The sequence below is a fragment of the Numenius arquata genome, chromosome Z (genome assembly GCF_964106895.1).
Source record: "Numenius arquata chromosome Z, bNumArq3.hap1.1, whole genome shotgun sequence".
NCBI classification, from domain to species: Eukaryota; Metazoa; Chordata; class Aves; order Charadriiformes; family Scolopacidae; genus Numenius; species Numenius arquata.
The window spans coordinates 44,732,007-44,748,435 of NC_133616.1; the positions used below are offsets into that span (position 1 = coordinate 44,732,007).

Genomic DNA, 16,429 nt, shown 5'->3' on the forward strand with positions numbered 1-16,429 from the left:
AAAAGGCCACCAAATTTGTCAGGCACGATTTGCCCCTGGTGAAGCCATGTTGGCTGTTTCCAATCACTTCTTTATTCTCCATGTGCCTTAGCAAGGATTTCAGGAGGATCTGCTCCATGATCTTGCCAGGCACAGAGGTGAGACTGACCGGCCTGTAGTTTCCCGGGTCTTCTTTGTTTCCTTTTTTGAATATTGGAGTTATGTTCCCTTTTTTCCAGTCAGTGGGAACTTCACCAGACTGCCACGATTTCTCAAATATGATGGAGAGGGGCTTAGCAACTTCGTCCGCCAGTTCTCTCAGGACCCGTGGATGGATTTCATCAGGTCCCATGGACTTATGCACCTTCAGGTTCTTTAAGAGGTCTCGAACCTCGTCTTCTTGTACTGTGGGTGGTTCTTCATTCCCAGAGCCCCTGTTCTTGCCCTCCGTGACTTGGGCAGTGTGGTTAGGGCCCTTGCCAGTGAAGACTGAGGCAAAGAAGTCATTCAGTAGCTCAGCCTTATCCATATCCTGGGTGACCAGGTCTCCCGTTTCCTTCCGGAGGGGACCCACAGCTTCCCTCGTCTTATTTTTATCCCTGATATATCTATAGAAGTTCTTCTTGTTATTTTTCACATCCCTGGCTAGATTTAGTTCTGCCTGGGCTTTCGCTTGCCTGATCAGGTTTCTGGTGACTCGGACAGCTTCTCTGTATTCTTCCCAGTCTACCTTTCCCTGCTTCCACCCTCTATAGGCCTCCTTTTTGGTCCTGAGTTTGTCCAGCAGTTCCTTGTTCATCCACGCCGGCCTACTGGCTATTTTGCCCGATTTCTTCTTTTTTGGGATGCACCTCTCCTGAGCTTGGAGGAGGCAATCCTTAAATACCACCCAGCTTTTTTGGGCCCCTCTCCCTTCCAGTTCTTTTTCCCACGCTACCTTACCAATCAGATCTCTCAGGAGATCAAAGTCTGCTCTTTTGAAGTCCAGGGTAGCCAGCTTGCTGCGCACCCTCCTTGCTGCCTTATGAATCTTGAATTCTATCATCTCATGGTCACTGCAGCCGAGGCTACCCTTGAATTTGACATTCCCGACCAGCCCCTCCTTGTTGGTGAGGACAAGGTCCAGCACTGCTCCTTTCCTCGTTGGTTCCTCTATTATTTGTAGAAGAAAGTTGTCGTCGACACATTCCAAGAACTTCCTGGATTTCCTGTGCTCTGCTGTGTTGTCCTTCCAACAGATGTCGGGGTGGTTGAAGTCCCCCATGAGGACCAGAGCGTGTGAGCGCGATGCTGCCCCTATCTGTTTGTAGAGGGCCACATCCTCGCTGTCACTTTGATCTGGTGGCCTGTAGCAGACTCCTACTGTAACATCACCTGCCCCCGTGCTCCCTTTAATCCTGACCCATAAGCTCTCTGTCTTGTCTTCATCCATCCCCAGGTGAAGCTCCATACATTCCAGCTGGTCATTCTTAGTGTCATTCTTTTTTCCCCTGGTTTTCCTTTTCCTGCCGTAGACAAATCCCCTGCTTGCTTGCTGCCTATACATGTGGTAGACCAGCATTTTTCACTCCTTTTCTTACATTTCACCAAGACACACTGGTGCCTTCTAAGCGCACTTTGTGGGTTTCCCCTAGTGGCCTTCCCACTGTTGCTACGCTCCCTCACGCTCCCAATTCATCTTCTGCACCACAGGAAGGCAGAGAGGAGACCCCCGAACGGGTTCTGTCTCAGGGGGATGCCCACGGGTTGTCATCCTGGTGACAACCTGGGCCCACCTCACCTACCATGCCCTTGGTAAGCCCCACTATGGGTGGCAAATGAGCCACCACGCTCCTGGTGAGATGAAGTTCATTAGAAGGAAAACAAGGGCTGCCTGAAACGCCTGCTGACCCCTCACCCCATGGCCTGTGAGGGAGCTGCTGTGGGGAAGGCCCACGGCCACCTCCCTGCCCTCAGCAGCCTCTGTAGGGGGGGCCGCTGGCCTGAGAGAAGATGATTGGTGGGCTTGGCAGGTGGGGCGGGGACAGACATTAGCCAATAGTGGCTCAGGACGTTGCATTCAGGGAGTGCCAGAGGGCGCTGAGGAGCTGCAGGGCAGCGGCAGCTGGGTCTGGGGAAGATGGCTGCTGGTGGCAGGGCTTCGGCTGTCCCACTCCGCCGTTTCTTTGTCTGGCTCCCCAGCATGAGGGAAGGGGGAAGGCTTGGTCCTTCGCTCCCACCCAAAGGGGAGAGGAAACCCCTGCAGTGGAACGGCAGTCCCTAGCGCTGATTTAGCAGGTACAGCCAGAAGGAAAGGCTGGTGTCAGTCACTGGCTAAGGCTTGGGGCCTCTGGGCCGTGAAAATGAGCATCAATAAATGGCAGCTCAGGCTGGCACGAGGACATATGCATTACTTCATGATTTCAACAGAAATTCTGTATTTATTTGGCTACATATTCTACTAAATGTTTTACCTCAGGTGAACAATTCCTGGTTTTCTGCTTATTTTCACTCTTACCTCCTGCCCGAAAGGCCACTTCCTTGAATTAAAAGTACACTTGCACATTAAAAGTACATTAAATAAGTACATTAAAAGTACACCTGTGGTGCGCTTGCTTTAAACAGTGGGTGACTACAAGGGAAGCTTCTCGAGCTGGCAGGGCCAGGGGTATCAAGCAGAGCAGAAACAAAACCACAGGCTTTGCAGTGCACCAAAGCATCCCCCATACAAAACTCACTGCTGGCAGGTTCTCAGCAGAGTGCTGTTTTCCAGGAAATATTTTTCCAATTCATAATAAACCAAGGTTTTCATTTTTAGAAGTGTGTGCATGCACAAGTCTTTTTATTGCAGCATATGGCCCTAATTATAATGCAGGGCTGTATTAACCAGTTTAAGTACAGCCCTAGTGGCACAAACTTCAGTAAGATGCAGAATGGCAAATGCCACGTAGATTTAACATGAAGAGCTTGCTTTGCAAGTATCCAAACCTGGAGTGGAAAGCCATTTTTCTGAATCTTTCTAAACTGCTTCACAGTCCTGCAGTGGGTCATTCCCATCAAAAGGGAACAGCAAGGATCCATGTTACATGTTTAACAAGCTTTGGGTTTAAGGGCTGCAAGAGCATTTTAATGTTCTAAATTATTTGTAGAAACCATAGGTTCGTCTTGAAAAGAGCATTGTGGGACTTACAATATCCTTGCAGCGGGTATTTCAGGGTCCCTAAGACATGGGCAGATGATGTCTGGTTCTTCTTGATAGGGTAGTTTAAGTAAACTACACTCACTATGTAACCATTTGTCACGTTTCTGGGGTTTTCCCACATTTCACCAAGAGTAAACAGGTTCCTTTCTTGGAACAACTAAGTGGACAGTGCAACACATTAACGTCAACTCACCCTCAACAGTGGAGGCTCAGGCATTTGTTTCACAAATCTGCCATAGGAGTGGCAGCCTCTAACAGGGGGCTCAAGTACACCGTAACTTCCTGAAACCACTTCAGCAAGACTTACCAATGTTTTGTCTGGTTGAATCTCAGTTCACAGCTCAAATAGTAAGGGCAGAAATTCAGAAGGTGTATCTCAAGGAGAAGCAATATGATTGCTCTTTTCAACAAAGTTTCCAGATGGCAGCTTTATATTGTCACTTCTTATACCCAAGTACTGAATTTTCCATTTATTTATTTTGGGAGAGTATTCATTAGATATTTGCTAGAAATAAACGTTGACTATACAATTCAGCTGGCCCTCATTTGCAAATGGGAGGACTGCACTCTGCAAATCTCTTGTGAAAAAGGAGGTTGCTGGGACGGACTGGTTCCCATTCCCTGAAGCACCTGTGTGCTTCATAAGATCCCACATTACATTCATCAGCACCTTGCCTTTTCCCCTTATTTGAATACTTGCTTGCATTTAAGCCTCCTATGTGAAACAAGCACAAGGAAGGAAATAATATAACTAACAGCAAAGCAATCTAATTTAAACACAGTTTTGCCACACTCCATACAATTATTTAGTATTTAATCAGGAGTACTGTGATCAGGAATGGAAGGTCTATGTAAATGACTCACTGTGAACAAATTAAAGATTAAAATATGTGGTTGAAAAGGAAGTTGCTGGCTGCAAATCCTTTATATGAATTGAATTCTCAGCTTATTTCAAATTTTTGGAGGCTGTCTTGTTTCATTAGCTAGTAAGAGGAACTTATTCCTACTGTCTGGACTTAGCTTTGGTAGACTACAGAAGGAATTTTTCATTAAAATCATATGCAATAGAATCATTATGCAATCAGTAAAAACCCCAGATAAGTAAGGCATGGGAGATGAGAGTACTTCTGTTATAAATGGAGACTATCCTGTTTTGTAAGATTTTTTGTCCCATTGGACTGTGCCATCCCAGCAAGGAACTTCGGTTACCCTAGAAGTTAAAAATAACCATCAGAAACAAATCTGCAATAACTTGGAGCTGGACACAACATTGATAAGGTTCATTAGCACACTGGTAGCAAGGAGAAGAATGGTAAAAAAAAAGCAATGCTTCAATAGCCAGAACTGAACTTTCTGCTGCTTGGCTTCTCTTTGCATCAGAAGCTCTGAAATGATTTGGCATTTTGCGTTTCTGCGGTCACCGGCCATCCTTCAGGAACAGGAAAAAGGCACAGAACAGACCACAAGAAGGACAAACAGCAGAGCTGAATGGTAGTTTTCACCAGTATAAGCAAAAGTACTGCCGGTGTTCAGGAAGTGCGACAGGGAACTTGGAACACGGGTGTCGGGAAAGAGACGATTCGCCTTTCAGGACGCGTGGACTGGAGACTTGCTGCCACCCAGTGGCAGTAGGTATCTGTTACCAGGAACTGGCATTTCCAGTCGAGCCCAGGGAGAGAAGGAGGGCTTAGGGCCCTGCCCCTAGGCAGGGACGGTGTGGGACCCTCGGGTTCCAGCCTGTGAGGGTCTCGGGGGGCGCCGCCGCCAGTCAAGCCACGCTCGGGCCGAGAGACGGCCCACTGAAAAGGACTGCAGAAGAGGAGGGCGAAGACCTTGCTTGAATTCAGTGCTTAATCTTCCTTTGTTGTACCTCTCTTTAAGAAAAATGCCAGCTATTGCATACAAAAGTTCCTATTAAAAGGCTGCTCAAACCCAAATGCACGTGGAATTGTGCCAAGTAGCTGCATTTCTGCTCCCCATGTTGAGGCAGCATATCTCACATATGTTAAAAGTGGCAGTAAAGATCAAAGCAGGCTGAACTGCTCACTGGCTGGCAGGCAACATTATAGACACAATGCTGTATTGGCAATGACAAAAAGTAATTTTTCAAGTACTGTTTTGAGGATTCATTTGGGATGAACATAGGGATGCACACTCTGCCACATCAGACAATCATGGAATTCTTCTGTCGGAAGAGACTGCAAAATTGTAGCATCATAAAAGTATCTAAGATGTCCAGGCAGCCAGCGTAACCTCACTAGTAGTATAGTTGGAGAATTTTTCCACTAATGAAAGTGGTGATTTAAACAAATGGGGAGAATGATAATTACAACAAAAACCTCAAACAATAGAAGCAACCTATACCAGATAGGATTTAACTCAAAAAAAAAAAAAAGTTTCCTCGCCATTAAATTTCACGGTCCTGCATCTTATTTTTTATTTTGGAGTACAAATTCATTTTGTCCCATCACCTGTTTCCAAGATGACTTTCGTATTGAACTGTTCAGCATTTTCCTAAACAAGTTGTTCTTGGGCCATTCAAGGAGAGCTATAAAAAGGGGTGGATCAGGAATACCGACTTGCTGGTGCAAGCAAGTGGGTTTTTTTGACAGGTTCTGTAAGAACTCCAACAGAAAGGTAACTGTTGCATTTCCAGACTCCTGACTGAACAAAAGATTTGGTTCTCTCTCTCCAGCATCATGAATATGCATGAATATATATATATGCATGAATATGCACCTGTAACAACAATCTCTAGCATTTTTCCAAAATTTGTTACTTCACCCCCTATCATTCAGAATCTTCACATAACAGGAAAAAGGAAACTTAGCTTTAAAGGTGGAAAGACCGTACCCAAGAGAAAAAGACAAATGTGTCATAAACATAGTAGACTATGGCGTATTAGTGCCGTGATACAGCACTGAAGTGGCATGGCCATGAATGCCCTCTGACTCTCACCCTCAAGTTGCCTAGCCAATTAAAAACCATTTACACCAACAGTTACTTTGATCAAAATCCTTTTCCTGCATTAAAACATAGCACAGTGACTTTTGGCATGTAGAAGCCTTCAAAATAAGCATCTCGCCTGTTAGGATTTTTACCCTGAGAACAGCATGTCGTGAAGTTTAATAGATATCTATGCATTAACAGCCCCTGCCACTGGTGTGGGTAAATACCTTTCTGTACATAGTTATCTTTTTTTGCCATATGTTGCTATGCTATTCTGATGCTGTTAATATTTGGAAATGTTTCATATTTCTGAGAAACATTAACTCAGGTAACAGTAATATTGTATCTAGTTTGTAATCCCAGCACACAAACCTATTTTCTCACAGTGTTTATTACTGTAAATAAAATCATTCAAGATAGGAATATTCTATGTTTACCAACAGGCAATATTTATTATAATAACTGAGAACTCTACATACAGCATTGCACAAAATTATAACGACCAGTCAACAAAACCATGTTCCTATGCAACTGTAAATAGCACTTTAATAGAAGTTTAACACATTGTGCGTTAGGTGTCTTAGTAAAGTGACAATTCAGAAGATTATTTCACTGGAGCACGAAAGTGCAAACTTTCATTCAAGGCATACACACAGAACACATGAAAAGGATTGTTATACGTGCCACAGCTCTAAAAAACCCCCAAACAAATCCCTCCATCCCAAACCACACCGAATCAAGGTAAATGAGTAAGTACTAGCGCTCTTAGCAACCACCACATTCAAAGTCTTATCCTCTATCAAGAAGCGGATAAATGCATTCTGAAGAAATGTCCTTAGCTCGGGGCTTTTCATATTAATGCAGCTACATCACATTAACTCCATTTTTTCATTTGGCAAGACTGAGAGACTTATGGCACTATAAATGCACCTAGCCAGTGTATTACCAGCAATTCCTGAATTACTATGTAAAGTAACTGTGTACAACAGTAGACTGTTGAAGTAAATAGTGTTTTCACATCAAAAGGTGATACAGTATTAAACCAAAATTCAAGTATTTAATATTAAACTGTAGGTGTGGAAATTCTGACCTTCTGTTCCTGTGCACTACATAAAACAGATCAAGAATTATTTTTTTCATTTTTATTCTTCCCTCTACAGTTAGAAAAAGGCACAGAGGAAAGAATAAAAATGTAGTTGCAATCCTATGTCTTCAGCACATTACTGTTCTAAAGTGGTGGGTACAGGCACGTGGGTACAACAACTGTCCAGATCAACATGACCTCTGGATTTCCCACACGCAGCCTTACTGCTCTCAGTTCACTACGATCTCAACACCTTCTTGTCTTTTACTGCGAGATCCCAGTCCCTGTTGTCCCCTGCTTTTTATTTGTAACCTTTTCAACAGCTGTTCTGATCAGCTGCCTGGGCAGACAAGTTATCTTCCCTTCTGCACAAATGACCAGCCGAGCTGCACAAATGTCATCCTTGGACAACCAGGGAAACATGAAGATACAAGGATGAAACAGTACTTCTCTCAAACCAGTTTGAGGGAAGACCTGGAGAGACATTTACACTTCTGCCTAGGCATCAGTGAAGAAGAGCCAGAGGCTTTATAAGCTCAAAAAACACTGCTTTACAAAACCAAAATTTTGATTAAGAGAATGCAAGTTTAAATTAGAAAGAAAAAACAGCCTCCTATAAATGTAGTATTTTAATTACTGCCTAGATTTATTTAAAACAATTATGATTTACTAGGGCTTTTGAAATTATAAATGCTCTTTCTCCTGTTACAAAGTTAACTTGAAGTTAAACAGAAGTTACCATAAGCTTTGGTGAAAAACCCTAGTACCTACAGTTACAAAACAGTTCAAGCTGTATCAAAATCAGTAGCAGACATGACTACACAAAAAAAAAAGGTCATGAGAAGTGTAGGATTTCTCTCTCAAAAAAAGCATTCATAGCTTTTGGTGCACAGACAGCACATTCTGTGAACATGGGGAATCAGAATCTGGAGGCAGTTTTACCAGTTTTGCAATTTAAGAAAGGTAAATGACAGAAATGTGAGGAACAAGGCCCATGTGTATCCTGCTTTAGTACTCTAGTGCCTGAATATATTTCACGTTATTGAAAATGACTAAGTATATTGAAAATCTCTAAGTATAGTAGAGACTGTGCCTTCAACAAGGAATGGAACAGAATTAAAATTGGGTTAGCCCATTTTGAAGTATTTCTACAAGCGTTGCTATGGTAGCTCACAGCTATATTAACACGTGAACTTCTTTTTGGACTTCCCTGGATTTAGGGGAAAATAAACCACCAAAAAACGCACACGTGAAAAGATGAAAGCATCAGAAAAACTACAAAAATAAAGCAAGCACCTACATAATCATAGTGAACAGTGATGCTGAGGACTGTGTGCCTATATATATAAATCTTTACAAACACATAAATGGTTAGGGTTTTGGTTTTTTCCCCTACATCAAAGCAGAACACATGCCATATATTATTTCAAATGGGTTTTGGATGGAGCAAGTGTGAGTAGAGGGGACAAAGAAAATGACAACAGAAAAGAACAGTGAGATTTTATTTCCTTGGCATGTACAGAGTACAGAGATGTTACTACAGCACTTACTGTTCTTACCTTTTGGATTCCAACTCATCACAAATTACAGCATAACTACCTCAGTGGTGCAATTTAACACACAATTTACATTTTCAAAATGATTTATTTTTTCTTAAAGATATCCCCAGTTTATGCAGCCTACAAACCTGAAGAAAATGCATTTGCTTCCAAAAGCCATAATAGTAAGTGTTTTGGGGTGTTCAAAGTCAAAGAAGCAGTCCTGAGATTTCAGATGTTGAAACTTTCTCCACAGCCACATGTTCCTTTGATGTTTGGATTATTGAAGACAAATTCACTGGACAGTTTGTCTTCTACATAGTCCATTTCAGTTCCTAGAAGTGTCAGCTGTGCCTTCTTCTCAATAAACACTCTAACCCCTTGAAGACAACAAAGAAAAATAATTATGTACAGCAAAATCATCATTCATTTTGAAATTCTCTTTCAACTAGTAATAAAAAAATGGGAGCTATGTATTGGAAATAAACTGTAGAACTTGGGAACAAACCTCAGCTTCAATACTTAATTCCCAGGCATTACAGTCAGTAACCCATCTCCTATCATGCTTAAAGTCTGTGCATCCAACAAGACGCCCCAAAACCTTGAAAACCCCAATGTTCCTCTCTCAAAAGGATTCTTTTAGCTCTGCCACAAGTGTTAGGTCTACATTAACTATTAGCAATACAGAATCCTATAAGGCAGCAAATGTGTGAACTTTCAAAGATATCACAGCCTTTAAGGATTAAGAATTAGTAGTTCATTCTAGGGAACTAGATAGAGCTCCCTTTTCTGAAGTATACAAAGTATCTACCTCTCTGGAAAGCTACCAAACTTTCAAACTGCAGATCTGATACAAAGGCCCGAGTGGCCTGCTTTAGCTCTTCACAGACTACCAAATAATAAAAATAAAAACATAAATCGTATTGGTAAACAGCAACAAGAACTCATTAAGTTGTATGAGAGGTTGCTGGAAAGCTGTTTCATCATAGTAGACATTGAGACAAAACATTACTAACACAAGCCTGTGGGTAACTAAGTTGAATCTACACATTTTTGGGGTCAATTAGGACAGTAAGCGACAGTGAAGGCTAAGCCTAATGAAAGATTTTATGAACCTGGTCCCTGAAGCAGTTGCTTACTATAAGAAAATTTGTGCTGGGATCCAAAGCCACCAGCTCACTGAGCACAGAGCTATATAAAAGTCAGAGACTTCACTGGAAATCTGTCCAAAAGCAATGAAAACCAAACAGAAAGCACACAGACACACCTGAAATGCTGTCTGGCTTTGGAACTTAAGGTCTCTGACCTGACTGAGGGAAACTGCTTTTATCTTCCTTAAGATCCAAACCAGGAAAAGCCTTCTGAAAAATCTGTTCAGAGTTATGATGTTTGTCTTCCCAAGTAACCACTACACGTGATGGAGCCCTGCTTTCCTGAGGATGGCTGAACATCTGCCTGTCCACGGGCAGCAGGGAATGAATTCCTTGTTTTGCTTTGCTTTGCTTGAAAGCGTGGCTTTTGCTTTACCTATTAAACTGTTTTTACCTCAACCCATGAGTTTTCTCACTTTTACCCTTCCAATTCTCCCCACTATCCCATGGTGGCAGAGTAAGTGAGTGTCTGCGTGGGGCTTAGTTACCAGCTGGGGTTAAGCCATGACAGCAACTCTAGCAACAGACCTACCACGGGGAATTCAATGACATTATCAGGCAGAAAGCTTAAATACCAGCATATGAAAACAATTTTAAAGATACTCTTAAATTAAAATCATAGAACCTGTCATTACAAAGCAATGTGAAGGTCAAAAGTTCAAGGAGATTAAAAACAAGTTACAAATTAATGAAGAGTAAGACTAGTTAGACAGTCTTACTCTTAGCTAGAGTTAAGTCTATCTAACTTACTTACTTAGATAGATAATTGGGAAAATCCCTTGAAAATAAAATCTTTACTTTGCCAAGCCTTGCTTCAGGTGTACTGATAAAGTACCTCTTTATACATGCATTGCTCTGTATTATACTCTAAATATCTGCTATTAGCCACCTCCAAAGACAAGAACGATGGACTAGACTATCCTGGTAGAGTAGTCTCTGATGCAGAGACTGTAAAACTGTAGATTTTAACTAACTGCTTACTTCAAAACAGAAACTAAGGCGACAACAATTCTCATAACAAAACAGTAGGACCTCTTGCTGTAAGTCTTTACTTCAAGTAAGTTCTAATCTATACCTTGACAAACTTGTAATAGGTTATTCCCCACCACCACAGAAGTTTGTTCTGCTGCATCAGAAACTCACCATCTTGAACTACTTCTTCATCGGAGTCTCCTTTTGATTTTGTATATTCTAACGTGTAAGAAAGTCCATTGCATCCTCTTGTACGAACACCTACTTTCACACCTACCTAAAAAAGCAAAAAACAAAACCCAACACCACATTTGCAATTTTTTAAAAACCTATTCTGGAGCACCAAGATAAAAAGTATGCAACAACAAAGTCCTGGCATTTATTATTCTCACTGCCTCAAAGCAGAAGCAAATTACTTTAACGGATTAAGAGGTAACATTTTTTTCATTTTACAAAATTGACTGCCAAGGTAAAAGCAATCGTCAGATGTTTGCTACTGTGGATCAAGCCCTGAAGTATGATAAATTTTTGAAGTAATAAACCATTAGCACTCCTGTAGGTGCCTGGTGTCTCAGAAAGAGTAAAATTTCAAAGAGGTTATTTTTGTGACTTCAAATTGAAGTTCACTCAGATGCTAATTCAGGTGCTATGTTAGGATTATTGACAGTAATGTAATTGTGAAGCTGTGAGGCAAAGACAAGAGCAGTTACTAGATATTCACAGAACTCTTCTAATGACATTATCAGAAAACCTACTTGAAACCAAAGTTTTGAAAAGAAATTCCTTAATTTCTTCATTACCTCTATTGCCAGTCTCACTTACAAAACAATCCTCTCCTTAAATCAAGTATGTTTATTTGCTTACTGTTTTAATCATTAAAAGCCATTTTAAGCCAGATTAAAAGCCAAGTCAACATGTTTGTAACATTCACAGTATCCAGTAAGTCTGACAAAAAGAGCATCTGTGTAAGTAAAGAACTGAGAGAAGATTTTAAAGAAAGAGAAAACTTATTTGTGCACAACAATCTTTCAAAACTATCTGTACCACTTTCCACACACCAATGCTTCATAACTGAAGAGAAAAATTACATTGTTTATCTCTGTAATCAATGTTATGACAAAAATGTATCAAAACATATCACTTGCCATCAAGTGGGATCTCAGACAAACAGCATTTGATCTTTTCAGAATAAATACCTTTCTCTACAGGAACTGCTACAAATAATGGACTGGAAGATGCAAACACCACTTACAGCAAGGGGCTGACTGACCAGCTGAGTTGTAGGCTTAGGGCTTCCTTTGGGTGGTTTAAAACATTAAAACAAAAAGTCTAGTTAGTTGCAGATGTGCAGGAAGCAAAAGAAACAATGGGCCATGTATGGAAGTTAAAAGAGAAATATTCTTCTTGAAATAATACTTGCTGTAAAGAAGAAAATCTAATGCTTGCTTTTATAATGGTTAGAAAGCAAGACTCTGCATGTTTTTCCCCAAGAAGAGAAGATGAAAAGCTCAATCATTTATTTGGAGAAATGCTGATTACCTAAAAAAATACGTTGTCTGGCAAGTTTCTGAAAAATGAGATGTTTTCCGATGGGTATGAATCTAACTATTATTATTATTACATACTGCACAATGAGAATTCCTACAAGAACTTAATTAATAACACCTTAATTATTAACATCTTGCCTTACCAGAAGTCACCACTATACTGCACTAAAAGGCTTCATCAAAATACAGCTCAAAAATATTTTGAAGCTTGCAATTTTTTCAACTTTATCCACATACAGTGAAGTGTCATTACAGTCAGTAATTTCCTGCATTTCATATTATAAAGAAATGAGGCTTGATATATAAACAAGCTTACACATTCCCCTCCAAAAAAAGATGCCAACATCTCTAATAAACACCTCAGCATTTATGTCAAACTTCTAAGTCAGCCAGAAATACTTTGTGATCATGAACCGTACACCTTAGCACATTCTACAGGCTGGCCCTGTTTATACTTACATGCTCAGGTTTATCTTTAAGAAGCTGTTTTATCTTCTGAACAGCTGATGGAGTCTGAAAAACAAAAACATATACATCAATTTGAAATGGGTTTTTTCTTGGTTTATTTGCAGCAAGTGCTTGAACATATTGGAGTGTGCAATGTATTCAGCTGTACTATAAAAAATTTTTATCCCAATTCCATGCACTCAAATTTTCTCAGTTAACATTTGCCTCTTATCTGCGAAGTCCACCTTCTGCATCACCCACCTGTCAGTATTGACTAGCCTGTGTTCTACTTGAAAATGATGAAGATCTAAAGAGACTCACTCTGCTGCAAAACAGATGATTGCTGAATCTAATCCATACAGAACGCAGTACCTCTTCACTCCCCTCCTCACCTACACTGCCAGCAACATATAGCTCAAGAAATGCAGTCCTTAATATTTGAGTGTTTGTTTGGGTTTTTTTCCCCCAACAAAATCACTACCACAATTCATTTAAGTAATTCTGCTCTTGTGAAACTTCTGTCATGTACACATTCCAGACAAAAATCAATTAGGCACAGAAGTGTTTATGGCCTACTTCTCTTGCTTCCCACTAACCTCAGAGGGAAACTGACTTTACAGCAGATAAATTCACTGTTCATGCAGATGTAGTTGTTACAGAAATGCAAGAACACAACAGAGGCATAAGAACTTCCATTACATACTTACAAGTTTCTAAGCCACTGAGAGAAGGAAAAACATTAGTAATGTGAAGTTCTTACCACGAGCAGACTTAAACACACAAAGCAAACTAGAAGTAGACCAACAGTAAAAAACCTTTTCCATTTACCGCTATTAATCTTCATTTGTTACAGAACCACTCCTGAACAGAAATTACCTGCTCTGACAAATGACTGAACTGTACGTGCTTAATCTGCCCCTGTTCCCGCAGGGAACTGACTGTACTTTTCTCCACAGTAACCCCTCTCAACAGGGATACAGCCTCCCCAACACTCCCCAGAGTAGCCAATCACTTCCCCAATCAACGAAAGGCCACAAAGCCTCCTTGGAAACAACCTACTCACCAGCTTCAGTAGATAATACATTTCCTTTTTTTATTTTTTTTTTAATAAATACACTTCGAGTGACTGTGCAAAAAGCACCCCCGCACGTACATCCCCTCCCCCCCGGCACGAAGGGGCCGCGCTGCCCTGTCCGCCGTCCTGCTGCCCGCACAGCCTGCGGCGGGGCGCGGGGCCTTCCCCCAGCGGCACCACCGAGGAGCGGCCGCTGCCCCCCCGCTAAACTCACCAGCGGGCACAGACCCCTCCAGCCGCCCTCTCCTACCCAGCAACGCCCAGACGGCAACCGCCTAGGCTTAACGGCGCCGGCCCGCGGCCGCGACACGGGCCGGGGGCGAGCCCCACCTCCCGCCGTCCCCCGCACGGTCCGACGCCGCGGCGCCTCGCCCGGCTGCCAGCTGGAGCGGGCAGCAGCAGCGGCGCCGCCGCCGCCGCCGCCAGGTCGGGTGGCCCGTCCTTCTTCTCCTCCCCCCTCCCTCTCTCTCTCTCCCTCTCCCCTCCCGCCCCGCTGTCACCGCCGGCCCAGCAGCGGCCGCGCACCACCTGCCACGGGGCGCGGCCCGGCCCGTGGCGCAGTTCTCGCAGCCGTGAGGAGGTGAGGGTCGGCGGGGGCCGAGCGCTCTCCGCCCGCAGAGGCAGCGGCGGGACTCACCAAGGTGAGGGCGGCGCGCGTAGCCTGGATCTTGCGCTTGCTGACGGCGCGCACGGTGGCCCTCACCACCGAGGACGCCATCGCCCCCCGCCGCCCCGTCCTCTGCCCTCTGCCATGGGCCACCGGCTGACGTCACGCCGCCACGGCGGCGACGCGCTTCCCTATTGGGCAGGGGCTGTGATCGGCACGCAGTGGCGGTTCCGCCCCCTCTCCCCGCCCTGCCTGTGCCCGGAGTGTGCTGCGGGCGGGCGGGGCCCGGCAGGCCGCGGGGCTGTTGGGACAGATAAGGGGCAGACTCGGGCAGGGCGGCCGCGGCGGGAGGCCCTTCCCTGGGGAGGAAAACAGCCCTCCTACCGCCAGCCGCCTCCCCTTCCCGCTCGCCGGGTTTGTGAGGCGACCGAGGCCCGGTCGCTCTTCTCGAGGCCTGGCCCAGTGCGCCGCCCCGGTGGGCAGGCGGCAGGGAAGCTGCTGGGAGAAGCCCAGCCGGTGCCCAGACCGAGAAACCTGGGCAGCCTGGGCACAGGAAGACTAATCCCATTACCTTAAATTGAATATTGGGCCGTGCTGGAAGGAACACAAGTACCCGTTTCTTGTTTCATATTGACAGCATCCTTAAATGCGGTAGATAATACTTTTCACCTGTATTTACCCATCTTTAAAAGTCCAAGCACAAGCAACATGTCCACATCGCATCACCACATCTGTTTTGGGTACCCGATTCTGGGCTTGGCCATTTGGAAGAGCTTCATAGTAACTGTGCAGATGTTTTGTTCTGAGGTTTTTGGGGGTTTTTTTTAACACATAATTATGCCACTATTCTTTAATGAGGCACAGTACTTTTTCTAGACATCAAGTCTACAAAAAGACGAACTTGTATTTTCTTTCGCTACACAAAATGCGTCTTTCACACACAATTCATGCAACGTGGGCACACATCCTCAACTAAGACACACCTGCTGGAATGCACTGTCAGCCAGAAGCCCAAGTCAGTAGTTTGCGTGCTCGGAGGGGGAAGCTTGTCTACGAAGATAACTAATACTGCCTTCGTCATGCACAGCATATCACGCCGGCATGCAGAGCTTTACCCTCTTGTATTTCCTTAGGGCGCTTCCAACTGTGGCTCCTCAGTCACCTCTCTGCTGAACAAATCTCAGCATGAAAGACTGGGCAAGAACAACAGCCTTTTCCTAAACTGCTTTTCATCTTCAGTACATCACCAAAAGAAGACAAGAGCAAAAGTCAGTATTAAAATCTAAATAGTTCAAGTGAACAAGAAATGTTATTGATAACTTGATCAGTATAGGAAAACAAAAACATTTTCTTTGCAGGCGAGCTCCCATTGTAAGCAGCTATTTCAGGGCCCCAAAAAGTTACTACTGAAGAAGTTACTGCAGCTTCTGCAATTCTTATAAAAATGTGATGTTTATAAAAGAAATCATTGTGCATTAAATACATTTAAATAAAAACTTTTAATGGATCAGAAGCTCAAAATATAGTTTCAAATATAGCTACAAAACAAATCTCACCAGAACAATTAAATTGAGATGGATGTCTGTTAATCTAGTAGCTACATAACTAACTGAGACTAAACTGCCTGTTCAAGAGAGATGTACTTAGAACTTCGTCCTCCTTTTTTTAGTACTGGTAACTAACTCCTCATAGCACAAGACATTTTCCAACTTTGGAAATGGGACATAAAAAGCATATGAAATTCCTGTGAAATATGAAAATAGCACTTTTCATTTTTTTTATATAAAAATCAGCACAAATAAACAGTGCTATCAACTCGGTGTCCCTACATATCATTAAAGGGACTGAGTATACAGGTGGTTCAGAAACGGACTTTAAAACTATTAGTTTATTAATATT

The 16,429-nt window shown here is 43.0% G+C and overlaps 1 protein-coding gene across 1 annotated transcript; it reads right to left on the bottom strand.

Annotated features, from left to right (window-relative positions):
* Nucleotides 1–6,488: 6,488 nt before the first annotated feature.
* ISCA1 (iron-sulfur cluster assembly 1) lies at nucleotides 6,489–14,707 on the bottom strand. The gene is made up of 4 exons (XM_074166116.1): nucleotides 14,561–14,707; nucleotides 12,861–12,914; nucleotides 11,026–11,131; nucleotides 6,489–9,111 (listed from the first exon to the last, which is right to left on the bottom strand). The coding sequence occupies exons 1-4, from the start codon at nucleotides 14,639–14,641 to the stop codon at nucleotides 8,963–8,965; spliced, it is 390 nt and encodes a 129-aa protein (XP_074022217.1). The 5' UTR covers nucleotides 14,642–14,707; the 3' UTR covers nucleotides 6,489–8,962.
* Nucleotides 14,708–16,429: the final 1,722 nt, after the last annotated feature.

Excerpts from the sequence above, each read along its gene's own strand:
- ISCA1 (XM_074166116.1), bottom strand. The coding sequence starts at position 14,641 with ATGGCGTCCTCGGTGGTGAGGGCCACCGTGCGCGCCGTCAGCAAGCGC. Across the intron at positions 12,915-14,560 it reads CGCGCGCCGCCCTCACCTTG|ACTCCATCAGCTGTTCAGAA; the intron begins GTGAGTCCCGCC and ends TTTGTTTTTCAG. Across the intron at positions 9,112-11,025 it reads TGAAGAAGTAGTTCAAGATG|GGGTTAGAGTGTTTATTGAG; the intron begins GTGAGTTTCTGA and ends GTTGTCTTCAAG.